Consider the following 27,356-nt stretch of genomic DNA (forward strand, 5'->3'; position numbering starts at 1 on the left):
TCAAGATATTCACATTTATATGTACCAAAATTCACAAATGTCTACTCTCTAGGTTGCTTGCACTGTAGTTGGTTAATTAATAAGTCCATACAGATATATACAAGCAATGCCATGACAACTGTCCAATGCACCACAGCAGTTACATCCCCAGCTCCAGACGTAATACTAGTACTGGTGATATTAGTTGGTGATGGTGGTTCAGTAGTTAGTGGTGTTATGTCCGGTACGTTGCACACAGAGCTCACTACAGTGCAGTCACCGGAGAGTAGAGCAGGTCGTCCATCAATCTCAGTCAAATATCGATTTGCCTGATTTAAACAACAATGTAGCTGCAAAATAATAAATATATAATCAGTACACCATTAATATACACACACTCACTGCTTGCACAGAAGCATTGCAAGCATCTGATTGGCTACAGTTGGTGTCGAGACATGCAGCTCGCATTGGCCCAAGGATATCTCCCGAGAGTCGATCATCAATGTATTGAAAGTCGACACAGTAGCGAGTGTTGTTCTCATTTCTTGAGCAGACTAGAGGGAATGTATATCTACATAAGCATGCTCATGCAGTGCTTCACTTACCAATCTCACTGTAGCTCAAGTTGCAAGCAGCTTCAAAGAAAATGTTCACAGCTATTGCACACTGGCTGGGACAAAAGGCTGATAGAGTGGCATTAGTGATTGAATGACCCTGATGGAATAATGATTGAGTTGATACACATAGCAGCATGCAACTGATACTCACTGAGTCAAAGATGTCGTAAGGTGAACAGCTCTGCCCATTCATGAATGTGTCAACATTATTAACAAAGCACTCTGAGGTTGTTCCCTGGGTCACACAAGCCCATGCAACAACACTTAGGATGAAAAGAATGATCACAACAGAGAGTCTTGTACTCATCATTGTTCTTTACTATCTTCAGCTAGATCTAGGTGCAAGGAGCCTGCAGTTTCAGCCCCACCCATTTTTGTGCTGAGCAATTAAATGTCTTGTAATTATTCATAGTTACAATGTCTATTAAAACATGCCATGTGCCAACGCATCTACATATTCTACACAACTGTATTGTCTAGCATAGTTGAATAGTGCAGTTGACAGTGTCCTGTGGCTGCATGGTTGTCCTCTGTACACGAACAAGCTGATAGCCGGAGGGAAGCGTGACTTGGTAGGTCTGAATCAGACGAGCAAGGATCATCTTGGCCTCCATCTGCAAGCAAATAAGAGAAAGTATATACATACATCAATGTACGAGTAAACTACATCGTGTACGTACTAGCTGTGTAGATCTTACCAGTGCAAAGTGCTTCCCAATACAAGAGCGATGGCCGAGACCAAACGGAAAGAAGACAAAAGAACTGGGCCTGTAGTGGAACCATCCATGCATGTGTAGGTTACTGTGACAATACATTCTATGGTACTTACTGAGTGTTTTCAGGGCTGAAACGATCAGGATTGAAAGTGTCTGGCTCATCAAAATACTCAGGCATTCGACAGAGCACAGATGAAGGCAGCTGCAAGGAATAGAATTAGGTACACTGTATAAATACAAGCAGACATGAGATCTTTACCATGAGAGGTGTTCCTCCTGGGACGTGGTAACCGCCGACATCCAGGCCCTCAGGGGCAACCTCCTTGCCAATCCCAGGCACAGGTGGATGCATCCTCAACGTTTCCAAGAGAACCTGATAAAGGGAATGTTAGAACAAACACATATTACCTAGAACACTGTAGTAATTGTCTTTTTTATTTTATTTATTATTACTATTACATGTCAGTTGTATATAAGTATGTTGAATGGACACAATACCTGCTCAGTATACTCTAGTTTCTGTAAAAGTTCTTTGGTGATATTGGTCTCCTCACCCAGGACCTCCTTCACCTCAGCCTGCAATCTGTATGCGTTCAACAGTACAGTATCAACATGTACATTCTAATACTGGGATTGTCAGTACCTTTCAAGGACAGTTGGATGAGTGTGTACCATGACTACTGCAAATGACAACAAGTTGCTTGTAGTTTCTTGTCCTGAAAATTAATAGCATAGAGAGATTTGGGTAACAGTTCTCAAGGCTATGGTACAAACATACCGGCAATGTAGTATGTAACAAAGTCATCAACCAACTCTTCAATGTCGACAGTGCTCTGTGTAGCTGCATAAGGGCAAGTATAGAGTAATGGCTGTACTTATAATAATATAGGTGTTTAGTTAACTCACAAGCTACTTGGAGGATGTGTGTGAGGATATCGTTTGGAACTTCAGCTCCACTCTCAACCATTTCAATCCTCTTCTTGATACAGTCCCTGCCAATCATTCTGAGAGCTCGGGCAGTTTGTTTGTACATCCTCATCTCAAAAGGATGAAGTATCTACATCATTAACTCAAAGTATCGTTGTGTACATTTTAACGCAGGTTACATTTTTAGTACTAGAGTTGGCTCTGATGATCCATTTGTTAAAATAGGCCAAAATAGACTTTTGATTTTAACTGAAAGATTTCTGCCGTATTACTGAAACATTTGCGAATTTTACGATGGTTGATCAATAATTTATTCGCAACAATAAAATCTGCAAAACCTATTAGTAAATACACATGATCCTCGCCAGAACGCAATAGTTAGATCATAAAAGGTCAAATTTTCTGCTGATTTTGCTAATGCACAAGTTTTTCACCAGCAAAATATTCTAGTAATATGATATCTAATCTTTCTATCTGTTACGACCAATGGAACTAAAGTTATGAACTCTTAAATTTAACGCTATACGTACCTGAAACATAGGTTGGTTGAGACTCTTTTGCAAACCACGAAAACTGCTATTTATCAGAAATGTTAGCTTTCCATTTTGGTTATTCGGTGTCAATCCCAACATGTGGATGTTCCAACTCTTGGTAAAGTCAGTACCAAAAGCAACCTATAGAACAACAAACTTTATGATTGCACTGATAGCAGATTGTTTGTACCTTGCTAATGACGTCAAGTGTAACCTCAGAGAGGTGTTCTTTCATAGGGACTGGAGTCACTCCATCAGTGAAGGGTGCTAGCTTCTCAAGGAACAGATCAATACAGCCATTGAATGCAGGAAGAATACCTTCCAAATAGCTGTGTAAGGGAAAGTAGAGCAATATCAATAATGTTACAGTATGTAAATTAAAGTACCTTTTCTTGAATGCTGAGTCATACATGCGTCTCCTTGGTTTCCACACATCGTAATCAGGAATAGAAAATATGCCTCTGCCCATGAATCTGAATCCATTTGTTGTCACCTTTAGTGGCTCAATGGATATTGAATACTCACCTTTCTCCAAACAAGTACCCAAACTTGTTCATCATGTACGATGATTTAGGATTCTTTGGTTGCATTACGATGTCCTTAATGACGTCTGGGTCGGTTACCACAACCATTGCTTGGGTGAGAAAATGTACAACGTAGATGGAGCTACTGCAATCAGCCTGCCTGCACACAGTAAGAAGTAAGAACATCATTATGAGTCGTCTATGTACCCTCAGTGACAGTAGAGAATCAAATTTTCAAACACTCACTAAACAAAGCTCACTGAGTACATGGGCTTACCATTTAGCTAACAACACTTGCATCGGTACTTCTTCATTTCCCAATTCTTTTCTCATGCGAATAGCGTCAGGTAAGTGTCCCAAATAAAAGCTGCAGAAAATGAGATGACAATAGATTATTCCTCATTATAATTTATTAGTTGGTGTGCCACATACTTTGATTTCTTGGGTGACGGGATGTGCGAGTATTTCTTGCCGTGGTAGTACGTGTAGACAGTGAAGGCAAGGAAAGCAGCTACTGCCAGGCACAGGAGCCCACTGGCTGAGTATACAATGACTGTGGTCATTGATTCCATTTTCTTGAATTTGATGTGAATGGTTTGACTGTATTCTAGTAGACTAAGTAGTGTCAGACAGTGGTGGGTGATTTTTTGTCTCAATAGAGGAAGTCAGTTGCATCAGAACTCGAATTCAGGAAACTGATGCAAGGGCAGGTAATTAAAAAAGAGGCTATACAAAAAGGGGGAGGAGCTCAGTTATCGTTACAACAGAGAAAAGTCGGTGAGAGCAGTGTACCGTGGACATACTCCAAAGCAACACATGACATCATGATAGCAAGCAGCCCCACCCCCTCCTCAGATTAAGATTCTACATTAGTGATCTTTACCAATTCTGGAAAGTTAACTAGACTAGCGTCACTAGCTGCATGAGGCCGGTAGCTTGTAGCGTATTTATATTGTAGCTTGGTGTAGGACTCTCAACCAGTATAAACAAAGGTGAGTGTTCATGTTCTATCTCTCTATTTTGCTCTCAACATGCTTTGAATACATATCCATCACTTACATACTTGCATCATCCACCCTTAGCCTGGCTAGCTAGCTGAGTGGTGAGATGGCTGTAGGGGCACTGGTGGTGTCTGTCATCATCCTGTTAGTCCTCACTCTGGTAATGGTGGTCCTGTTGCCGCTGTGTCTCTGGCAGAAAGAGGCGTGGTCACAACGCTGCAAGGATAGAGCAGCCTCTGTACGCTCCAACGATTCCTCTCAAGGTGATATCCCATTACTATAGTCACCTTGTTTATTTCACAAGGACTAATTAAATGTACTGTATCATCGCTAATAATACTGACTGCTTAGTGTGTGTGTGTGTGTGTGTGTGTGTGTGTGTGTGTGTGTGTGCGTGTGTGTGCGTGCGTGTGCGTGTGCGTGTGCGTGCGTGTGCGTGCGTGTGTGCGTGCGTGCGTGTGTGTGTGCGTGCGTGTGCGTGTGCGTGTGTGTGATAACTGAAATTCTCATTATATTGGGTTTGTTTTCCTCACAAATAGTCCTCAAATTGAAAACAACCATACCTCTCTGTATAACATCAGGCTACATGCTGCCCCCCCGTGTATTGACTGCATGAAGTGCCCCCCCCCCCCCGTGTATTGACTACACAATACTCCACATACTCCACTAACTTGTGTACATGTCCAGTGTTGTCCTTGAGCCCCTATCAGATAACAATAATGATGATGGTGTATTGTTCCCTGTGTGTGCGTGTGTACCATGGCTACATTGTTATGCCTCGAGGCTATAGCATGCAGTAAAGCTGACTGTGCGTGTCTCTGTGTGTTATTACTACTCAACGGCATTAAGCGCTCGAGTTCTTGTGGGATTTAATATGTTGTGTGGGTTGTTTAATTATGCATGTAAAACACACTGCTACATGTTGTCATGTACTTGACTTCCCCTCCAGCTCTCTCACCAGCTCAGGCAAGGCAGTATCCACAGCTGAGGTCAAAGTTGAACGTCACCCACCCTCTGTCCGTCCTTGATAACGGCCACACAACGGCAGACAATCTGACCACACCCTATTACGATGCAGTGCAAATTGAGGACACAAACGTACTGACAGTGAAAAAATATAAAAAGAAAGTCGAAATTGATTCTGAGCCACACTATGAGTTTGTGAGTAATGCCGTGACAGATGATCATCGTTCTAGAGATAATAATGGAGTCAAAAGTGCTGTTCAAGCGCGTGTCACCCACCCCATTCGAACTGCCACGCCCCCTAACGTGAGGAAGCCAATAAGTGCAATCATACGACAAGAAGACCTGCCTCGAAACTTTACACCGAACACAAAGGTACCTCTGCTGCCACCCACTCCAGGGCAGACTAGAGTAGTACAGCCACAACCTCCACTGGCAACGAGGCCATTCCTCAATCCAAACGTCGAGAGGTTATCCCGACAACCAGACCCCCCACAAAGCCACTACGAGTATGCGGATGGACTGCAACTCACAGCCCCCCCCCTGCTCAAGCCAAACCTGACACCGGCTGAGAATAGACCCAAATCATATTATGCTGACTACGAGTTTGCCAGTGGACCTCAAACACTACCAGCACATTATGAGCTAGTACAGGCCACAGGTGGAGAGCAAGCTGCCACTATCCACAGTGTACAGACTGATGGCTCTAATCACTATGACACTGCGGACATGATAGGGGATGCTCACTACGACACTGCGGACATGATGCCAACTGGTGGAGATAGTTCCTCAGAGTATGCATACGCCACACCTAACACAAGGAGACAGGTATGAAGGAGTGAAGTGTTGCTATGTCTACTAGTTGCTTAGAACTCTTAATTGTTGTAGAGTTGTTAGTGCGTGTGTATGATTATAGCTCTGTACGCATTTGTCCCCCTCAGATTCGATGTGATAAGGAGGGGTTGTTCCAGGAGCCTGCTAGAGATCGTAGCTCCTTATACGCACAGCTGGACAGTATTAGGGTGGAGCACTACAAGAGAGAGTCCGTCAGGTGGAGAGGGGGAGGGTTGTACAATATGTAGGAAACAGATTTCATTTAACGCTATGTACATGGGTCCCCTGCATTTTTAGCGTACTAGAGTTGGCTCTGTAACTAGAGTTCTGATTGTCCAAATACAATGATTTTCTGATTTTCTGAAAGCTTAAAAGGAGCCCGTTCAGATGGTATGCTCAAATCTCAAATTTGGAACGGGCCATAATTTCCTATTTTCAGAAAAAAACCTTAGGCTATATATAGCCCATGGTATTTTGTCAAAAACAGGCCCAAAATAGACATTTGATTTTAACACACCATCTTAAAGGCCTCTCTCTAAGCTTTCAGAAAATCCTAAAATTAACGTTATTGGACCATCGGAACTAAAGTTATGGCCGTTTAAAGATGCTCTAGTAGAGTTTATTACTAGAGTTCTGAATGTTCCAATTTAAAGGATTGTGTGATTTTGTACAATGCGTATAGGAAAAACAAGTTTACATTCGGAAAGTCATATCAATACCATTCATTATTAGTGTGGGGCGCTTGATTGGATCTGGTCAGTTTGGACGAGTGCACACGGGGAAGTGGCTATCTCCTGAGGGTACCACACTGCCAATAGCTGTCAAGGTACTCAACACAAATGTGGAAGAGGAGCAAAGAGTCAAGTTCCTCCAGGAGGCGGCCATCATGGGTCAGTTCAGACATCCCAACGTGGTCAAGCTGTACGGAGTGGTGACTGTAGGGGAACCAGTGAGTTGGGTAGCCATGGTGATATTTGATTGAGTATAATAATTATTAGGAAATGATAATTTTGGAGCTGATGCCTGAGGGTGATCTCAGGAAGAACCTTCTTTCCCTCGGCACTAGGTGAGGCTATTATTAGATTACTAAACTGAGTGTACAATTAGCAATAAGCGGAGGCAACAAATACAAAGAAGACGATGGCTATTATGTTATGTATTATCGTTAGTGTACAATAGCGATGGATTGCTTTGATGTTGTGGTGTGTGTGTACACGTACAGTTCTCAAGGGAAGGAAGACCCAGAGCTCCCTGTGACTCTACTGAGCTACTGCCGACAGATAGCCTCAGGCATGGCGTACTTGTCTAGTAAGGCATTTGTGCACAGAGACCTGGCAGCCAGGAACATACTGGTGTCAGAGGGAGTGTGTAAGGTGGCAGATTTTGGCCTGGCTCGAGACTTGCTGGAGGCTGACTACTATGTATCACATGGGGGAGATATTCCAGTCAAGTGGACTGCTCTAGAGGTAACGGCTCGTTGATTGAGCATTCATCCATACTGATTACTACAGGCCCTTCATTACAAGAAGTATTCAGTGGCCAGTGATGTGTGGAGCTTTGGTTGTGTCATGTACGAGATATGGAGTCTGGGACACAAACCATTTGAAAACATTACCAACCTGCAGGTATGTCTGGATAGTTAGATTGGGCTAGCTGTTAGTATGCACATTGAATATGATATTATCCACAGACTGCAAGAGAAATACAGAAGGGCTACCGACTCCCTCCACCACCGGGCTGCCCTAGGGCAATGTACCAGCTCATGATCAGCTGCTGGTGAGATAGTGTGTGATATTGCATTGTAATTTGCTGCTCAAAAGGTCGACCCAGAAAAGAGCTGACTTGCACATTCCCTTGAAAGATGTACTTTGTACTCCGCTAATAACTGCACACACACACACCACCCACACACACACACACACACACACACACACACACACACACACACACACACACACACAGGCATCCTGAGCCGAGCCAGAGACCTGGGTTCACGGACATAGCTGCTAGACTGGAGCAGGAACCAACAGCTTTACTCAAGTGGTCTGTCAAGGACAAAGCCACTCACCTCTCCATCACTAGACTAGGTGCTGACCTGGCAATAGGCCAACAACTATATCAGGAATTGCAACGTGTGTATAAATGAGAACTACTGATTTGTTTGATTTTTATTTTTGTTTGTTTGTATATTCTGCACCTTATTAGATCATGCTCTGCAATGCAATAATGTTTGAAGTGGCTTCTTGTGAATACTGAAATTGACAGGATGCTTTATACTCTTCCTGTTTGGTAAAGTCTTCATGCATGCAGTAGCTGTGTCTATTGCTAGCTATATACTAGGACAATAGAGCCGTGTAACTATAGTACTACAGGTAATAAGAGAGTTGTAGATAGAGCCACTGGTGCAGAGTAGCAGCTATGAAAGTATTCTGGATATCACTGAATGTTCTGGCAGTTTTACTGGGTAAGTAAATAAACAATAAACTAGTTGATAAATCATTCAAATCCTGTTAGCTTAGTTAACATTGCTCTAGATCTTGCATGCACATACTCTGTTACAGTTATCACTAGATGCATTATTCATGGCATACATGCAGGTTCAGCTCTGTGTAATGAATGTGTGAACAACTTCACCAGTCTGCAAGACATTGCTCAGGATCCATCATCATCGCTGAACACCACCCTGTTGCCTCGGGGTGATGAGAGAGATGACCTAGATGAATTTCCATTCAGACTTTGGGTATTCCCAAACATGAGATTCGGCTGCAGTGGAAACCTGTCCAGGATCGTAGTGAGAACTAACGCAAGACTAAGAGAAAATCAAACAGCACCAGAAGTAGCTACTTGGAATGAAATTGCGATTGATCTATATAGAATAGTTGATGTACCCTACCCAGACGGTGTAGTCAGCTCAAGCCTTGATATGATAGAATACTTATTCAATCCTCCACTTCCTGTAATGGACAGTCAGCTTGTTGGGTTTGTGTTCTCTGATATCAATGACCAGCTGAGTCTTCCGATAGCATTTCAAGACGTTGGAGCTAATAATGCTCCAGCCAGTGTGCATGTCTCAGCATTAAATACTGCAAATGAACTTGTTCAAGTGATGCAACCAAACGGTCCTTTCACGAGAGAAAACTTCAGATTTGTTCCTCTAATTGCTGCTCAATTTGGTAAGCCTTAATTACTGTCTCAATTTCACCAGCATTTAGTACTGTCTCTACAGTTGAGGATCCAGTCATCACCACCCCACCCCCCACGACTGTTCCCGTGACAACCACTCCCTCCCCCTCTACCCCTGGTACCACGAACCCCTCACAAGACCTACTGGTGGTGAACGTTGGCTTAATTGCAGGGATCGCAGTAGCCTCCCTCCTAGTGATCATCATAGTGCTACTGGCAGTCATCATAGCAATAGTTGTGAGAAGAAAGAAAGCTCAGCAGAATATTTACGAAGTTCCAGTGGAACCAACTCCCCCCAATCTGGAAAACCCAGTGTGCAGTGAGTGGCTAACTATAGAGGGAATTGGGGGGTGCACTGCATTGAGAGATGTACAGTGACTCTACTGTATTGTATTTTAACTATACAAATGTGTCATTCCTTCTATACATTGTAGTGCTAGGGCTAGGCTAGCACACAACATTGGTCATATGTTTTAATGAATCCCTATATAGTGCTGTATGTCGGGATGATCCGGATCCCAGGGCATCCTCCCCCTCTGTATGAACCCTGGTAGTGAGAAATAAACCTCATTCAACTACACACACACACACACACACACATACATACACACACACACACACACACACACACACACACACACACACACACACACACACACACACACACACACACACACACACACACACACACACGCACATACACACACACACACACACACACACACACACACACACACACACACACACACACACACGCACGCATGCACACACACGCACACACACACACACACACACGCACAGACATACACACACACACACACGCGCACGCACGCACGCGCACGCACACACACACACACACACACACACACACACACACACACACACACACACACACACACACACACACACACGCACACGTACACACACACACACACACACACACACACACACACACACACACACACACACACACGCACGCACGCACGCACGCACACACACGCACACACACACACACACACACGCACAGACATACACGCACGCACGCACGCACGCACGCACGCACGCACGCACGCACACACACACACACACACACACACACACACACACACACACACACACACACACACACACACACACACACACGCACATACATATACACACACACACACAGGAGAGGAGGTTATTGAGCTCGACTCTCAAACACAACAGACTGAAATAATGTCCAGCAATCCATTGTACATGTCCAACACACATGCATCCATCAACTACGAGGGAGAGATGTATTCATACATTGATCCAGAAGATGTACGCATTCTAGCAAGAAATCCAATTGTCAGTCATGATGAGATTAAAACAGAGCAAGTAGCCACTTCAAGCAACATTGCTACTGCTGACAACATTTGTTATGGGTCAGCTATTCCACGATATCATTCTGACCAAGTGACAACTTCTGACAATGTTGCTTACGGCTCAACTGTCCGATAAGAAAATAGATTTTAGCCATTGTTTGACTTATTATATACCTACGAAGAATATTATTCCGTATAGCCTAGTGACAGACCACATCAAAGGATTATGACACATGTATACATACTCTGATATTGATATCATACAGGATGTAGTTCGGGAGATATTGATATCACCCAAATAATATTATGTGGGTGTTCGTGTGTTCATGTTCTATAGCCCATACCGCCTAAAAGCGGTGGTCAGTAAAGCTATTCAAACTGTGTGAGCCTCATGATCAGCTGTAACCTTGTCCCCACGTCCACTTCACCTCCTTGTTAATTGCTAATGTGAAATTGCTTACTCAAGGTACTCCATGAAAAGAGCTGACTTGTGTATTAATTCCCTTTAACGATGTACTTTGTATGTTGTACTCCAGCCGCTATTAACTGCACACACCACACCACACCACACACACACGAGCCAGAGACCTGGGTTCACAGACATAGCTGCTAGACTGGAGCAGGAACCAACAGCTTTACTCAAGTGGTCTGTCAGGGACAAAGCCACTCACCTCTCCATCACTAGACTAGGTGCTGACCTGGCAATAGGCCATCAACTATATCAGGAATTGCAACGTGTGTATAAATGAGAACTGTTTACTACTACTGATTTTTAATAATCTTTGAAGTGGCTTCTTGCCACAATAATGTGTAAATTGACAGGATGCTTTATACTCTTCCTGTCCATGGCTACTACTAGGACAATAGAGCTGTGTAACTATAGTACAGGTAATAGAGAGTTGTAGATAGAGCCACTGGTGCAGAGTAGCAACTATGAAAGTATTCTGGATTTCACTGACTATTCTGTCAGTTTTATTGGGTAAAACACTAGTTGACAAATCCTGTTAGCTAACATGCTCTAGACCTTGCATACCTATCAGTACTCTGTTACAGTTATCACTGGATGCATTATTCATGGCATACAGGTTCAGCTCTGTGTAATGAATGTGTGAACAACTTCACCAGTCTGCAAGACATTGCTCAGGATCCATCATCATTGCTGAACATCACACTACTGCCTCGGGGTGATGAGAGAGATGACTTGAATGCATTTCCATTTAGACTTTGGGTATTCCCAAACATGAGATTCGGCTGCAGTGGAAACCTGTCCAGGATCATAGTGAGAACTAATGCAAGACTAAGAGAAAATCGAACAGCACCAGAAGTAGCTACTTGGAAGGAAACTGCGATTGATCTATATAGAATAGTTGATGTACCCTACCCAGACGGTGTAGTCAGCTCAAGCCTTGATATGATAGAATACTTATTCAATCCTCCACTTCTTGTAATGGACAGTCAGCTTGTCGGGTTTGTGTTCTCTGATACGAATGACCAGCTGAGCCTTCCGATTGCATTTCAAGACGTTGGAGCTAATAATGCTCCAGCCAGTGTGCATGTCTCAGCATTAAATCTTCAAAATGACTTTGTTCAAGTGATGCAACCATTCGATCCTTTCACGAGAGAAAACTTCAGATTTGTTCCTCTAATCGCTGCTCAATTTGGTAAGCCTTAATTACTGTCTCAATTTCACCAGCATTTAGTACTGTCTCTACAGTTGAGGATCCAGTCATCACCACCCCACCCCCCACCACTGTTCCCATGACAACCACTCCCTCCCCCTCTACCCCTGGTACCACGAACCCCTCACAAGACCTACTGGTGGTGAACGTTGGCTTAATTGCAGGGATCGCAGTAGCCTTCCTCCTAGTGATCGTCATAGTGCTACTGGCAGTCATCGTAGCAATAGTGGTGAGGAGAAAGAAAGCTCAACAGAATATTTACGAAGTTCCAGTGGAACCAACTCCCCCCAATCTGGAAAACCCAGTGTGCAGTGAGTGGCTAACTATAGAGGGAATTGGGGGGTGCACTGCATTGAGAGATGGAGAGTGACTCTACTATTGTCATACAAATGTGTCATTCCTTCTATATACATTGTAGTGCTAGGGCTAGGCTAGAGAGTTACAACATTGGTCATACGTTGTAATGAATCCCAATATAGTGCTGCATGTCGGGAAGCCTGAACAAATTATTAGCCTCTATTGATCCATTACCTAGCCTCAAAGGTTATCCTGTTGCATAAGAGGTGAAATGTGTGCTTCAGTCTATTTGTAAACACCACGTTTTGTTATACATCATTAATTCACTTTTGCTGGGGGGATGATCCGGATCCCAGGGCACCCCCCCCCCCTCTGTATGAACCCTGGTAGTGAGAAAGAAACCCTCATTCCACACACACACACACACACACACACACACACACACACACACACACACACACACACACACACACACAGGAGAGGAGGTTATTGAGCTCGACTCTCAAACACAACGTTCACAGACTGAAATGATGACCAGCAATCCATCGTACATGCCCAACACAGATGCATCCATCAACTATGAGGGAGAGATGTATTCTTACATTGATCCAGAAGATGTACGCATTCTAGCAAGAAATCCAATTGTCAGTCAAGATGAGATTAAAACAGACCAAGTAGCCACTTCAAGCAACATTGCTACTGCTGACAATATTTGCTATGGGTCAGCTATTCCACGAGATCATTCTTACCAAGTGACAACTTCTGACAATGTTGCTTACGGCTCAACTGTCCGATAAGAAAATAGATTTTAGCCATTGTTATATACCTACGAAGTGTATTATTCCGTATAGCCTAGTGACAGACCACATCAAAGGCTTATGACACATGTATACATCATACTCTGATATTGATATCATACAGGATGTAGTTCGGGAGATATTGATATCACCCAAATATGTGGTGTTCGTGTGTTCATGTTCTATAGCCCACACCACCTAAAAGCGATGGTCAGTAAAACCCTTTAAATTGTGTGAGCCTCATGATCAGCTGTAACCTTGTCCCCACGTCCACTTCACCTCCTTGTTAATTGCTAATGTGAAATTGCTTACTCAAGGTACTCCATGAAAAGAGCTGACTTGTGTATTAATTCCCTTTAACAATGTACTTTGTATATTGTACTCCGGCCGCTATTAACTGCACACACACACACACACACACCACACACACTACAGTCTACACACATCACTTTTTTTTCTTTTTTTTTTATGCAAAACCAAGGTATGCATAAGGTTAGGTCAGGTAGCTCAGATGGCTAGTGAAGACTTCCCCTGGACAACACAAAAACATTGTTGATTATTTTGAAGCATACTTTAAGTTTTTGGATATTTCTGCGGTCTTTGAGTTGGAGTTTGTTAAGGCCAGTGTTCGTCAATGTCTTCTGGTTTGGAAATCACCTTACCACTAGTGAGGGAGGGAGGTTATCATTATTCATTATTGTGACATCACTTCCTGTAAAACCCCATTTCCTGTTAATTAAAATAACCACACTGGATACAATAAAACCACAAATATGACAAAGGAAAATCTTACTACCCTAATCTGCTTCAATCTATGCTATTTACCATGTGACACACCCACAAGTAGGTGTGGCTAATGAAAATAATGGAGTGATGTCATAATAATGAGTTTTTTGATGAGGCAGTGAAATTTGAGGAGGGAGGTAACCAGAAACAAGACATTGATTAACATTGGCCTAAGTAGAAAATATAGTCAGATTTCCATTCTTCTTTGGTTATGATTTTGCAGGCAAATGATTGGGTGTTCTCCAGTTTCTTGGTGAGTGTTGATTGATGGGGGTCCCATACTGTGATGCAGTATTCAAGTTTAGGTAGCACAGCTCCTGTAAATTGTATGCTTTGATTGCTGTGATGCATCTTTTAATTTCCTGTGGAGCAATCCCAATTGTTGTTTGGATGTCCTCACAGTGTTGGTAATGTGCTGAGACCAGGACAGATTCACACATACACACACCACACACACACCCACACACCACACGCACTACACACACACACACTGCAGGCATCCTGAGCCGAGCCAGAGACCTGGGTTCACGGACATAGCTGCTAGACTGGAGCAGGCCAACAGCTTTACTCAAGTGGTCTGTCAAGGACAAAGCCACTCACCTCTCCATCACTAGACTAGGTGCTGACCTGGCAATAGGCCATCAACTATATCAGGAATTGCAACGTAGAACTACTGACTTTTATTTTTGTTTGTTTGTATATTCTGCACCTTATTAGATAATGCTCTGCAATGCAATAATCTTTGAAGTGGCTTCTTGCCATAATGAATGTGTAAATTGACAGGATGCTTTATACTCTTCCTGTTTGGTAAAGTCTTTGTGCATGCAGTAGCTGTGTCTATTGCTAGCTATATCAATAGAGCCGTGTAACTATAGTACAGGTAATAAGAGAGTTGTAGATAGAGCCACTGGTGCAGAGTAGCAGCTATGAAAGTATTCTGGATATCACTGAATGTTCTGGCACTTTTATTGGGTAAGCAATGATAAATTATTCAAACCCTGTTAGCTAACATTGCTCTAGATCTTGCATGCACATACTCTGTTACAGTTATCACTAGATGCATTATTCATGGCATACAGGTTCAGCTCTGTGCAAGGAATGTGTGAACAACTTCACCAGTCTGCAAGACATTGCTCAGGATCCATCATCATTGCTGAACACCACCCTGTTGCCTCGGGGTGATGAGATAGACGACCTAGATGCATTTCCATTCAGACTTTGGGTATTCCCAAACATGAGATTCGGCTGCAGTGGAAACCTGTCCAGGATCCTAGTGAGAACTAATGCAAGTGAAAGTCAAACAGCACCACCAAGATTAGCTGTTTGGAATGAAATGGAAAATACCGATAATAATATCCGTGCTATATACCAAACAATCGATGTACCCTACCTAGCCGGTGAAGTGAACTTAAGTCTTGATATGATAGAGTACTTATTCAATCCTCCACTTCCTGTGATGGACAGTCAGTTTATTGGGTTCTTGTTCTTTGATGATGATGACCAGCTGAGTCTTCCGATTGCATTTCAAGACTTAGGGGCTAACAATGCTCCAGCTAGTGTGCACGTCTCATCATTTAGTAATGTAAATGATCTAATTGAAGTGAGGCCGCAAGGAAACGTTTTTACGATGGAAAATTTCAGATTTTTTCCTCTAATTGCTGCTGAATTTGGTAAGCCTAAATTGCTATCTCATGCAATTTCAGCATTAGTACCGTCTATTGTATTCTCTACAGTTGAGGAGCCAGTTATCACCACCCCACCCCCCACAACTGTTCCCATGACAACCACCCCCTCCCCCTCTACCCCTAGTACCACCACAGACCCCCCACTGGATGTGGAAGTGGACGTTGGTCTATATGCAGGGATCGCAGCAGCCTTCCTCCTAGTGATCGTTATAGCGCTACTGGCAGTCATCATAGCAATAGTTGTGAGGAGAAAAAAAGCTCAGCAGAAGATTTATGAAGTCCCAGTGGAACCAACTCCCCCCAACCTGGAAAACCCAATGTATGGTGAGTGGCTAAGAGAGGGGGTGCCTTGCATTGAGAGGTGTACTGTGACCTGCATTTTAGCTTGTCATTCCTTTTATAGTGCTATTCTAGAGAGGTGATAATTTGGAGATTATTTGATGGATGCATGTGTGTTGATGAATCCCTATATTGTTGTCGGGTCGAGAAAGGTGCTAATGCAGTTTTATATTGACAGCTGCTCCATCCATTATAAACTAGCCTCCATTGCTCTATATATAGCCTCAAGGGTTATCCTGTTAGCATAAGGTACCCTCCACTACCCTAGCCACAATATTCCCCATGTTATACACACACCCTTCACCTGTGTTGTCTTGACAATACTTAACACGGAGCACAACTTTTCATTTTATGGATTCGTCACTTTTACAGTCACGTTGGTATGAAAAATATTCACTCATGTCCTCATACATCGGTTAATGTGTGCAAACAAAATATGTTTATCGTTCATCGGTACTATTTTAATTCTAACCTGTTTGCTGAAGTCATCTTTGAACCGCCTCACCCACTCTCTCCCACATGTGCTGACTGCATTAACTAACCTCAACTCTCTGTATTTTGGCAGCTGACATTTGTTGTATTACATATCTCATTGTGTTGGGAATGTGCATGCATAAATCAGGGCATAGCTGTGATGCCACAATAATGGTGGATCAGGGCATAGCTGTGATGCCTCAATAATGGTGGATCAGGGCATAGCTGTGATGCCTCAATAATGGTGGATCAGGGCATAGCTGTGATGCCTCAATAATGGTGGATCAGGGTATAGCTGTGATACAATAATGGAGGACTGAATGACAGTCTAATGATTGTATACCCAACAAGATATCACTGGTGTATGGTGGCAGTGAACACATCTCATTTAGTCACGCTTTGGCAATAAAATATGTATTTGTATAAATTGAAACTGAAAATATTATTGATGGTATCTCGCTATAGTTGGATAGTTAGATGCTTCAACATAAATATTGAAATACAAACTGCTCCTAATGTGTTTCTCTGTCCACCACCACTCAAATGACGAGTTTTTATTATCTGCTTCATTTCTTCTCCAGGTGGTCATGGTGGCCATGGTGGATTGACTCAGACTGTACTGGTGAACGATTCTCACCATATCTACTCTACACCCAGCCCCACAACCAGTCCCCACCCACCACACGAGTCACAGCTCACAACCAGCCCCCACCCTCCACACAAGTCACAGCTCACAACCAGTCCCCACCCACCACACGAGTCACAGCTCACGACCAGCGGGGGGGCACAACACTACGAGTTTGCAGAGGGCTACCTCCACAATGGTGCTGAATCTCATTATGAAATGGAGCCAGGTGGAAGTGATGACCCAGAGTATGCACTGCCCAGAGTAACCATGCAACCCTACGAGGTCCCACTGTCAGCACTGCAGCAAGCTGGTCAGGTGAGGGAGTATACCTGGCCTACTGTCTCACCTTTTCCCCCAGAATCTCCCACTCCTTTAAGGACAATTTTGCTTTGAAAGCTGGTCTCAAAGCCTCTCTGTTATGCGCTTGGTTTTTGTAAAGGGTAAATGTTATTATGCTGTTATTAGTCATCACAGAGTACATGCATGTTGGAGGATGTGTGTCTATGTATAGGGGTTCATCAAAGTGTGTATAGCCTGGTTACTATGGCTGCTTTAGGGACAGCAGAAGACAGTCAAGTGTCAGGTTGTTGATGCACATGTGTGGGGTAGCATCTATAATGAGGTTAATAATACCATTTCTGGCCCTGAGGCCTTTAGTGGCTGAAACAGAGCTATTGCCACTCATGATCTAATGGAGTGTAGTGAACATTGCATGCCTTAGTTGACCATAAAAACTGTTCATGCCTCCATATCCTGTTGTTGGATTGCAGTATATACTATAGCTGTTCTTTTACAGTCTTAGCATTGTTTCTGACATGCCTTTGTTAAGTGCTTCCCTATGTTAACATACTTTGCTTGTAATACCATTAATAGTGTGTTTGATACGCCATGCATTCCCCATGCAGAGAGTATCTCCAATATCAGTGGCTGACCAGAGGAGCAAGGAGCCAATCTACAGTGTGCTAGAGGAGGGAATATACGTCCCCACAGAGGTGAGAGGAATGATGTTCTAACGCTCGCATAATTATTATCTGGTGGGATGAAATTTAATTTCAGGCCATACTTCTCAAAGTTACTGGACAAAATTATCTATAACGTTTAGAGAGCCCTCACAAAGTATGGCAATACTCAATGCATGTGTCAATATCCCCCAAAGCTATAGTAGAGTTTCACCGTGTCATTGTGTGTATGTGTTGTGTGTATAGGAGGAGAGGAAACCCTACCCTTACTCTGAGGCTACCATCATCAGCAATGACACTCATGATGACACTTCTACCATTTACTCTGAGATGGGGAAGGTGGGTTATTACTGGAGCACTGTAGTCCCATGCAGTGGCTATAATTATAATTGATCTATTGTTGGTATATAAAGTAAACATTGTCTGGTGTAGCTAAGTGCTTCCTGTGCTATGGAGGGGCTGTTTACTTCGCACTATAGGAAGCGTACGTAGAAATCATTGTTGTTAAATTAATTGTGGAAGAGCTTGTGTTGATTGGTGAAGTGTGCCAACTTTTTAAAGACAGCATTATAGCAGACATGGGTAGTCACAACTTGGAGCTGTCTGTGTTGCAGACCTTGTTAAGTAATGACTGGTCTATTGTACACCCTTGTAGCTGCATAATGATCATTAGACACTGCATGGGCCTATTTCTATTTTTAAGGAAGTGAAGACTTTGGTGATCAATGTTTAGCTCTCCTACCTAACCTGCTAGTTACTATAGCACTTATTATAGTATGTTCTTAGCCTTGTTTAGGAGGTTATATTATCATGCACTTGTGGTTGCTACAGTTTACTATGCGCAATGTCCTGTTTGGGACTTGTTGGCATAAACTCGAACTATTCTATATGGCCGCTATTATTATTATAGTAGAAGTGCTCCCACTAAATTATCCCCTCTCTCACATAAATGTCAGAAATACGAGGGCAGTTTAACGAGGGATGGGTTCTTCCAACAAGAGGATAGTTATTGGCGACCTGCCTCCAGTAAGACGGCCCTCTATGACCAGCTGTCCAAACGCAAGTACAGGGAGATCGTGAGACAGAAAATACAGTGAGTCCTGTTATTAATGAAGAGCTCCAACTAATTATTTAATAGAGAATATTGATGTTTTTTTCTCACATTTTCTGCTAATATTCGCAGTCCCTACCAGTAGCTTGAAATGAATAGTCAAATCTATTAAGTAGCGACTAATACAATGTACACATTGCAGGATAATCAAGCACCTCGGCTCTGGCCAGTTTGGCACTGTCAACATGGGAGTGTGGACCACTAGTGTGGAGTCTATAGAGGTGGCCGTCAAGACTCTACAACCAATGGCTTCAGAGATAGACAAAGTCAAGTTCCTCCAGGAGGCGGCCATCATGGGCCAGTTCCTGCATCCCAACGTGGTCAAGCTGTACGGAGTGGTCACTGTGGGGGAACCAGTGAGTGGGGCTGGCATGATAGTCGTGTGCATGATCCATGGAATCACACTTACCTACTTGTTTTGAAAGGCCGTAACTTTAGTTCTGATGGTCCAATGTCAATAATTTTTTAATTTTCTGAAAGCCTGAAGTGATATCTTTCAAATGGTGGTTTAAAATCAAAGGTCAATTTTGGGGCCGATTTCAGTAAAAAACCGTGGGCTATAGTTGGGGGAAAAGTCCAAAATTTGGCCAAATTATAAAGTTGAGCTGAACATACCTTATGAAAGAACTCGCTGAGAGCTTTCAGAAAATCATAATTTCGACAATCCAAATTAAAATTATGGCCGATTAAAAGGACTCATTTCATTGCACAGGTGATGATTGTACTGGAGTACATGCAAAAGGAAGACCTCAGAAACTACCTGTTATTGAAAAGACCACAGTAAGTTGTCATTAGTACAACAATGTTGAACAATTGAAACTCTAACCCCACAGGCCAGGAGAGATGGTGGCTGATGAAATGCCCCAAACTCTGCTACGCTTGTGTAGAGAGATATCTGCAGGAATGAATTACCTCGCTAATAAATCATTTGTGCACAGAGACCTGGCAGCAAGGAATGTCTTATTGAGCTCTGAGTGCACTTGCAAGGTTGGTCAATAGTTGTGTTCTTGAGTAATGATCTTTACCTAACACTAGATATTATATTTTGTTAACGATCTTTACCAAACACAGATATAATTATTGTAATGTTACCTTAACGATCTTTACCTATTTATCCAGATTGGTGATTTTGGCATGTCCAGAGATCTAGAACAGAGCAACTACTACATCACACATGGAGGCATCATCCCAGTCAAGTGGACTGCTCCAGAAGTAAGCCATTGCAGTATAGGTATTCATTCTTCTAATTATTATACTCCGTTTTGTTGCAGGCATTGAATTTCCGCAAGTACTCAACAGCCAGTGATGTATGGAGCTTTGGTTGTGTCATGTACGAGATATGGAGTCTGGGACACAAACCATTTGAAGGATTTACAAATCTTCAGGTACGCAAATCTTTGATACCGTCTTTCTAACTATATATTTACTGAATTGTGTCTATTTTGATTCTTTATTGTTTTCTTCCCGGCATGGCAGTGTATGCAGTTAGTTGGGAGTGGCTTCAGATTAGCCCCGCCCCCTGGTTGTCCGAGGCCACTGTACGAGCTCATGATCAGATGCTGGTGAGTGGCACTCGTGCTAACATTATCATTAGTCTTGAGGTCTAAAGTGTTCACATTGAATTGTTGCAATAGTTACTTGCTTTTATGTCTCCCTGTGTTATAATACAGCCAGCCCCGAAGTATCCATATATAGCATGTGTTAATAGTCCGCATCTTTAATATGCAGTTAGAGTTTATACTGCATTGTTGGTGGGTGGTCCATATACGCTATTGCTGTATTGTCTTAATAATAATTGCAATAATAAAAATTATACCATGTGATAAACTTGTGGTTGTATGGATAGACAAGTGTTGATTCAAATCCTTAATCGTAACCCTCCCCTACAGGCATAGCGACTACTCTGTTCGTCCAATGTTCTCTGCCATCTTCAACATGCTCTCTCACTCTCCCTCCCATCTCCTCTCGTGGGCGGAGAGGGACTTGAGTATCCACCCGCAGGTGGCGTGTCTAGGAGCACCCCTCGAGGTCACGGAAGAACTGTTCACTGAACTACAGGACTATTATATGATTAGCGATATTCAGAGCAAACGTAGACATAAGAAAGGCTCAAAAACTGCCGACTGGTAGATCAATTCATTCTTTTATTGTTTTATCATTATTATTATCCCTTTATATGGCATTCTGCTGTACAATGCTAAGGGTGGAGGAACGACACAACTCACAAGTTGCATTAAGATTGTACAAACAAGTTTATCAGAGATATGTCCACCATTACAGTCTACCTTTTGCTCTCACTGTCTGTGCTGTGTATTACTAATGGGCAAGGTATGTACGTAGATCTAGATATAGCATTCTGCATGGTTAGCTATATCAACTGCTGCATCAATCCTTGCATGTGGTCTGCAGGTCAGAGCTGCCTTGATGGGTTTTTTCAGTTACCAACAACAACTGTACATCATCATCATGCCCCTTCCAGGGGATAAGTAGCTCCCAGCAACTGCGACTCTTCCCTTCCATGAGGATTACTTGTAATGGGATGCTAGTGGGATTGTCTGTAGCAGGAGAGACTCGAGATGGAGGAGATTACCCTATTCTGCAGATTTGGAGACCCACTGGCCCTACGTCCAATGACTATGAGAGAATCAGTGAATACACATTCCCAATTGGATGCACTCAGACTAACAATGTCAGGCAGTGTACAGTCAGTCCATCTATTGACGTTGAGGTGGGAGACATCATTGGAATCATTCTCCCTCGTAATCGCCAGAGCTCAGCATTTTGAATTTACTTTGCGTCCTCATCATCTTCTACCAGCTACACACTAGACAGTACATCAGCCTCAACATTCTCAGTACCTGGATCTACTACCGCCAGTGCTCAATCAGTGCTTACTCTGGACATTCAGGAACAAGGTAGATCTATTACATTTGATGCTGTTCCATACAGTCACTGAGACCACTACTGCTGAGCCGACAACACAGGCCCAAACTACTGAGCTGACAACACAGGCCCCAGCTACTGAGCTGACAACACAGGCCCCAACTCCTGAGCTGACAACACAGGCCCCAACTCCTGAGCCGACAACACAGGCCCCAACTATACTGAGCCGACAACACAGGCCTATCCTCCTGAGCTGACAACACAGACAGAGGGTCCAACTACTCAGCCGACACATGCCCCAACTCAAGGTAGATCTATGTACCAGTACATATACATATAATTGGTGCTTTATATTTGCTTGTATGTCCCTGCATGGTTTTGTCTTGGTATGACTTACAGTTCCACGCAACCACATGCAATCACAAGTGAGTAGATCTACAGCTGCTCTGTTTAACTGTTGTGCATACACTGCACATCCATACCGACAGTGAAATGACCCTCCTACCCCCTCCACAGATAGTACTGACCCCTCGTCCACAACCGAGACCCTCCTCGGTAATACAGCAGCACCCTCCTCTGGGGGGACAGGTGGCTCTCTCCCTGTTGTCCTGGGTGGAGTGGTTGGTGTACTGGTGTTTGTGGTGCTACTGATGGTGGCTGTGTGTTGGTGCTGGTTGTGTGTGTTCTTACAAGGAGGAGAATGGACACCTGAGGTGCTATCTGAGCTACAACATGGGGGAATCAGTAATGGTACCCATATGTACAGCGCTGGGACTGGTGAGTGTCTGTATGCATGTGTGTCTAATCTATCATATGGTGAGTGAAGTGCTGCAATTTACTTTAGCTAAGTAACTATAGCTTCCTCCAGCTGACAGTGATGATTGGAAAATAGCAGCTGTATATAACTGCATGTGAGATTGACATTCTACACACACACACCACACACACACACACACATGCATGCACACCCACCCACACACACACATGCATGCACACACACAGGAGAGGAGGTTATTAAGCTCGACTATCTAAGACAATCGACGGACACAGTATGACCAGCAATCCATTGTACATGCCCAACACAGATGCATCCATCAACTATGAGGGAGAGAATGAATATACTTACATTGATCCAAAACATGTACGCATTCTAGAGTAAACGACCAATAATCAACCACCACGTATATTCGGACGCTTGGCTTCTGCAAACTAAAGACTGGACAGCTATCATTTGCAGTGAATATTATAGCACAGCTATGGACCTCTCTGCTTGCAAAAAGCTAAGCTGCTAACTTCTGTTTCTGCAAAGATAGGGTCCAGAATGTTCGAGTGGTCGGTGAATGCAAATATCAGCCAAACATGTCATTTTACAGACAACAAGCTTGTATTTCTCACCTGTTGAGATACAGATTCACACTGTTACTTCTAAAGCAAGAACTATTCTAGTCCAACAAATATAGCCTAGACTTACATCAACAGATAGCGAACAAGAGATTTGCAGGATAGTACAAAGATTGTTGTTGCATGTTATCAATTACTGAGAGGTCAAAGGTCAAGCATCTATCGCGATTAAGCTTATAAACAACACAATAATAATCACACCATAAACACACATTCATTGTCAATAATCATACATAATAAACACTTGTCTCGCCAGTAGAGAACTAAATTCCATGACAGCAATGGCAAATAAATTCAGTGTTTGGAGCATCATTAATTCTGACACCTGCACACACACAGTGAAACCATTCGTCACAGCTGTCACAGCTGACCCAGTTACTTGCTCTGGGATGATTGCAAGTGCCGTCTGTGCAGCACATCACCAGAATAGCTTCATTGCTTCCTGTAATAATAACAGTGAATTACTATATACACGTATTACTATGTGTGCACACATGTTCGGATATTACGATACTCAGTAAAATAATTATAGCCACCAACTGTCATTAAAGCTTCCAGGTATAATTACGATTACGTATGTGTCTCACCTCTACCCCTTCCTCTAGCCTGAGTGGGTTTAGGGACAACAGGGGAAGTAGAGAGACCGTACTCCTCCGGACGGCTCCCCTTGGACGCAGCTAACAAATTAATTAATTACTTTCTGAATAAAGAGCATGTTCACTATCTCACCTCTATCCCTTCTTCCAGTCTGAGTGGGTTTAGGGACAACAGGGGAAGTAGAGAGACCGTTTTCCCCCGAACGGCTCCCCTTGGACGCAGCTAACAAATCAATTGATTACATTCTGAATAAAGAGCATATTCGCTATCTCACCTCTACCCCTTCCTCCAGTCTGAGTGGGTTTAGGGATAACAGGGGAAGTAGACAGACTGTTCTCCTTCGAACGGCTCCCCTTGGACGCAGCTAACAAATCAGTTAATTACTTTCTGAATAAAGAGCATGTTCACTATCTCACCTCTATCCCTTCCTCCAGTCTGAGTGGGTTTAGGAACAACAGGGAAAGTAGAGAGACTGTTCTCCTTCGAACGGCTCCCCTTGGACGCAGCTAACAAATCAGTTAATTACTTTCTGAATAAAGAGCATGTTCACTATCTCACCTCTATCCCTTCTTCCAGTCTGAGTGGGTTTAGGGACAACAGGGAAAGTAGAGAGACCGTTCTCCTCCGGACGGCTCCCCTTGGACGTAACTAACAAATCAATTAATTACTTTCTGAATAAAGAGCATGTTCACTATCTCACCTCTACCCCTTCCTCCAGTCTGAGTGGGTTTAGGGACAACAGGGGAAGTAGAGAGACCGTTCTCCTCCGGAAGGCTCCCCTTGGACGCAGCTAACAAATCAATTATATTACATTCTGAATAAAGAGCATGTTCACTATCTCACCTCTACCCCTTCCTCCAGTCTGAGTGGGTTTAGGGACAACAGGGGAAGTAGAGAGACCGTTCTCCTCCGGAAGGCTCCCCTTGGACGCAGCTAACAAATCAATTATATTACATTCTGAATAAAGAGCATGTTCACTATCTCACCTCTACCCCTTCCTCCAGTCTGAGTGGGTTTAGGGACAACAGGGGAAGTAGAGAGACCGTTCTCCTCCGGACGGCTCCCCTTGGACGTAACTAACAAATCAATTAATTACTTTCTAAATAAAGAGCATGTTCACTATCTCACCTCTACCCCTTCCTCCAGTCTGAGTGGGTTTAGGGATAACAGGGGAAGTAGAGAGACTGTTCTCCTCCGAACGGCTCCCCTTGGACGCAGCTAACAAATCAATAATTAAAACGCATACATGTACCATTATCTCACCTCCATACACTGCTTTCGTTTGAAACGGCTCGTTGTCACCTGAACTGTTAGAATCATTACAGTGGCCCTTTCTTGTTTCTAGATTGTTGGGGTCTACAGTCATTTCTATACGCATCTACGTACATACAAATATTCCAAATTTGCATTTCTTACCGAGCCAGCGTTCGTAGCGTGGGTCTGGAATGTCATATCCCTCCTCACGTCTCCTCTCATACCTGGCTTCTTCTTCAGGAGAAAAATCTGCAAGAAATTCAAGATACATATACGGAGTAGACATTGAAACTTAAAGCATGCATGCATGCATGCATGAAAATAAAAAGTACCATCAACAGTAGTGACAGAAGTTTTGGTTGCTATTCTGCTGCGAGCACTTTTAGAAGCTTTTCTGGTGGCAGCTGAAAGTGAGAGCAAAATATGAAACATTGCATAATTATTACAGACAAGCTTACCCGATACTTTCAGTTTCTTAAGCCGCAGTTTCTCTTCTCGGAGATTCTTGCGATCTTCCTTGAGCTGAGCTTCTTCTTGTTTCTTTTTTTTCTGTTCTTCTAGAAGAAGCAAATTTTGCCGGCTTGTTAAAACCCTACCCTTTGGCACTGGACCCTTTCCTCGGTTTGGTGCCTTAGGTGTGACCAAAAAATCTTTGAGAGTTTTGTGTTGGATGGGAGAGAGTGTGTTGCACCTGCTATTACCAAAAGGAGGAGAAGAAGCACTCGAACTGCTATCATTTTCATCTTCTGTATCAAGATTACTGTCAGTGTGTCTAGCTCGGTCGGGGCTGAAGAGAGGAACATAGTTGATCTTGCTCCCCTTTGATAGAGCATCTTGATCGAACCTACGGAATTTTTCAGATCTTGCTTTTACAGCATTTCTATTGAAAGGGTATATACCCGTGCATCTAAATCCAGAAATTACATTACTTGCTGTCATAGCATTGTACCAAGCCTCAGAGAAAACAGTATTGAAATCATAAACAGTGACTTCTCGACCTTTGTTAGCAGATATAAATTTATGCACAACTTTTCTCCATTCGATTTTTAAAGGCGCAAAAGGACCTTTGTCAAGGGGTTGACACAAGTGAGTAGTGTGAGGGGGGAGAGCAAAAAGTACGATACCTTCCTTTGCTGCCATTTTTATCATTTCAGGACAGAAGTGTGACTTGTGGCCATCCATTAGGAGTAGTAAAGGTCGAGCAGAAGGAGCATAAGGCAAAAAATGAACTGTAAACCACTCACTAAACAAACGCATATCCATCCATCCTCTGGTGGAGAGACCATACCTAGATCCAGGTACTTCATTAAATGTAATCTCTTGGTTCAAAGTTTTTCGTGCTAAAATTATGTAAGGGGGAAGCGTATGTCCAGTGGCACTTGAGCAGGCTAAAACCGATACTTGGTTCTTTGTGGAGCCACAGATATTTGATGGATTTTTGGCACCTCTTTCACTAACAACTTTTAAAGGCTTGGGATTGAGAGGCATGCCCGTCTCGTCACAATTATATATATGACTAGGATGATCAAAAATATCATTCTCGTGCAGTGTTGTTTCCAGCAGATCAAAGTAACCTTTCAGTGATCCCTCATCTTCTGCCATGGCACGGACATAAGAGAGGGGTATTGAAGTTTTCAAACAAATATTTGGGTGACGATTCGAAAATCTCTCCCACCATCCATTTGTTACACATACATCTGGACGCCGTTTGCCAACAATTTCCTGAACAATTCCTAGAACCTGTTGCCTTGTCTTAGGGTATCCTATTCTTGAACATTTAACAAGAAAGTTCGACAATTCTTCCTCTTCCTCAATGCTGAGATATGGTGCAGGTCCAGGC

The 27,356-nt window shown here is 43.1% G+C and overlaps 6 protein-coding genes across 16 annotated transcripts in view; 3 read left to right on the forward strand and 3 right to left on the reverse strand.

Annotated features, from left to right (window-relative positions):
* Positions 1–41: 41 nt before the first annotated feature.
* Positions 42–789, reverse strand: LOC135351434 (uncharacterized). The gene is made up of 4 exons (XM_064550420.1): positions 748–789; positions 585–693; positions 382–533; positions 42–329 (listed from the first exon to the last, which is right to left on the reverse strand). Exons 1-4 carry the CDS (start codon positions 787–789, stop codon positions 42–44), a joined length of 591 nt encoding a protein of 196 aa, XP_064406490.1.
* A 258-nt stretch (positions 790–1,047) lies between these two features.
* Positions 1,048–3,922, reverse strand: LOC135351529 (cholesterol 24-hydroxylase-like). The gene is made up of 14 exons (XM_064550538.1): positions 3,729–3,922; positions 3,574–3,663; positions 3,298–3,456; positions 3,159–3,245; positions 2,963–3,101; positions 2,770–2,913; positions 2,219–2,369; positions 2,091–2,153; positions 1,956–2,028; positions 1,811–1,895; positions 1,572–1,685; positions 1,426–1,514; positions 1,295–1,364; positions 1,048–1,210 (listed from the first exon to the last, which is right to left on the reverse strand). Exons 1-14 carry the CDS (start codon positions 3,866–3,868, stop codon positions 1,073–1,075), a joined length of 1,542 nt encoding a protein of 513 aa, XP_064406608.1. The 5' UTR covers positions 3,869–3,922; the 3' UTR covers positions 1,048–1,072.
* Positions 3,923–4,174: 252 nt separating this feature from the next.
* LOC135351553 (tyrosine-protein kinase SYK-like) lies at positions 4,175–8,333 on the forward strand. The gene is made up of 10 exons (XM_064550594.1): positions 4,175–4,288; positions 4,379–4,560; positions 5,247–6,088; positions 6,202–6,311; positions 6,827–7,043; positions 7,093–7,160; positions 7,317–7,560; positions 7,606–7,719; positions 7,785–7,870; positions 8,057–8,333. The coding sequence occupies exons 2-10, from the start codon at positions 4,404–4,406 to the stop codon at positions 8,238–8,240; spliced, it is 2,022 nt and encodes a 673-aa protein (XP_064406664.1). The 5' UTR covers positions 4,175–4,288; positions 4,379–4,403; the 3' UTR covers positions 8,241–8,333.
* Positions 8,334–8,381: 48 nt separating this feature from the next.
* Positions 8,382–10,889, forward strand: LOC135351559 (uncharacterized). Its single transcript, XM_064550602.1, has 4 exons — positions 8,382–8,558; positions 8,692–9,267; positions 9,321–9,596; positions 10,449–10,889. The coding sequence occupies exons 1-4, from the start codon at positions 8,513–8,515 to the stop codon at positions 10,760–10,762; spliced, it is 1,212 nt and encodes a 403-aa protein (XP_064406672.1). The 5' UTR covers positions 8,382–8,512; the 3' UTR covers positions 10,763–10,889.
* Positions 10,890–11,459: 570 nt separating this feature from the next.
* Positions 11,460–21,557, forward strand: LOC135351548 (probable LIM domain-containing serine/threonine-protein kinase DDB_G0286997). 2 transcript variants are annotated; one of them, XM_064550582.1, is made up of 14 exons: positions 11,460–11,605; positions 11,712–12,287; positions 15,919–16,194; positions 17,265–17,626; positions 18,217–18,303; positions 18,517–18,609; positions 19,227–19,363; positions 19,524–19,737; positions 20,094–20,161; positions 20,215–20,368; positions 20,501–20,593; positions 20,653–20,766; positions 20,858–20,943; positions 21,271–21,557. In XM_064550582.1, exons 1-14 carry the CDS (start codon positions 11,560–11,562, stop codon positions 21,509–21,511), a joined length of 2,547 nt encoding a protein of 848 aa, XP_064406652.1. In that variant the 5' UTR covers positions 11,460–11,559; the 3' UTR covers positions 21,512–21,557. The 2 variants fall into 2 exon arrangements, with proteins under 2 accessions (XP_064406652.1, XP_064406651.1); XM_064550581.1 differs by lacking the exons at positions 11,460–11,605; positions 11,712–12,287 and adding exons at positions 14,999–15,157; positions 15,265–15,855.
* Positions 21,558–23,802: 2,245 nt separating this feature from the next.
* Positions 23,803–27,356, reverse strand: part of LOC135351543 (uncharacterized) — a 4,311-nt gene continuing 757 nt past the window's right edge. The window contains exons 2-15 of one of the 10 annotated variants that reach the window (XM_064550569.1): positions 25,975–27,356; positions 25,849–25,920; positions 25,679–25,765; positions 25,526–25,603; positions 25,391–25,480; positions 25,249–25,338; positions 25,106–25,195; positions 24,963–25,052; positions 24,821–24,910; positions 24,679–24,768; positions 24,537–24,626; positions 24,395–24,484; positions 24,253–24,342; positions 23,803–24,107 (exon numbers count right to left, since the gene is read on the reverse strand). The exon at positions 25,975–27,356 is cut by the window's right edge and continues 162 nt beyond it. In XM_064550569.1, coding sequence (XP_064406639.1) covers positions 23,929–24,107; positions 24,253–24,342; positions 24,395–24,484; positions 24,537–24,626; positions 24,679–24,768; positions 24,821–24,910; positions 24,963–25,052; positions 25,106–25,195; positions 25,249–25,338; positions 25,391–25,480; positions 25,526–25,603; positions 25,679–25,765; positions 25,849–25,920; positions 25,975–27,356 — 2,608 coding nt within the window. In that variant the 3' untranslated portion in view covers positions 23,803–23,928. Of the gene's footprint in view, positions 24,108–24,252; positions 24,343–24,394; positions 24,485–24,536; positions 24,627–24,678; positions 24,769–24,820; positions 24,911–24,962; positions 25,053–25,105; positions 25,196–25,248; positions 25,339–25,390; positions 25,481–25,525; positions 25,631–25,678; positions 25,766–25,848; positions 25,921–25,974 lie in introns of all 10 variants that reach the window. The other 9 variants (XM_064550568.1, XM_064550574.1, XM_064550571.1 and 6 more) reach the window with 9 other exon arrangements.

The sequence above is a fragment of the Halichondria panicea genome, chromosome 17 (genome assembly GCF_963675165.1).
Source record: "Halichondria panicea chromosome 17, odHalPani1.1, whole genome shotgun sequence".
NCBI lineage: Eukaryota > Metazoa > Porifera > Demospongiae > Suberitida > Halichondriidae > Halichondria > Halichondria panicea.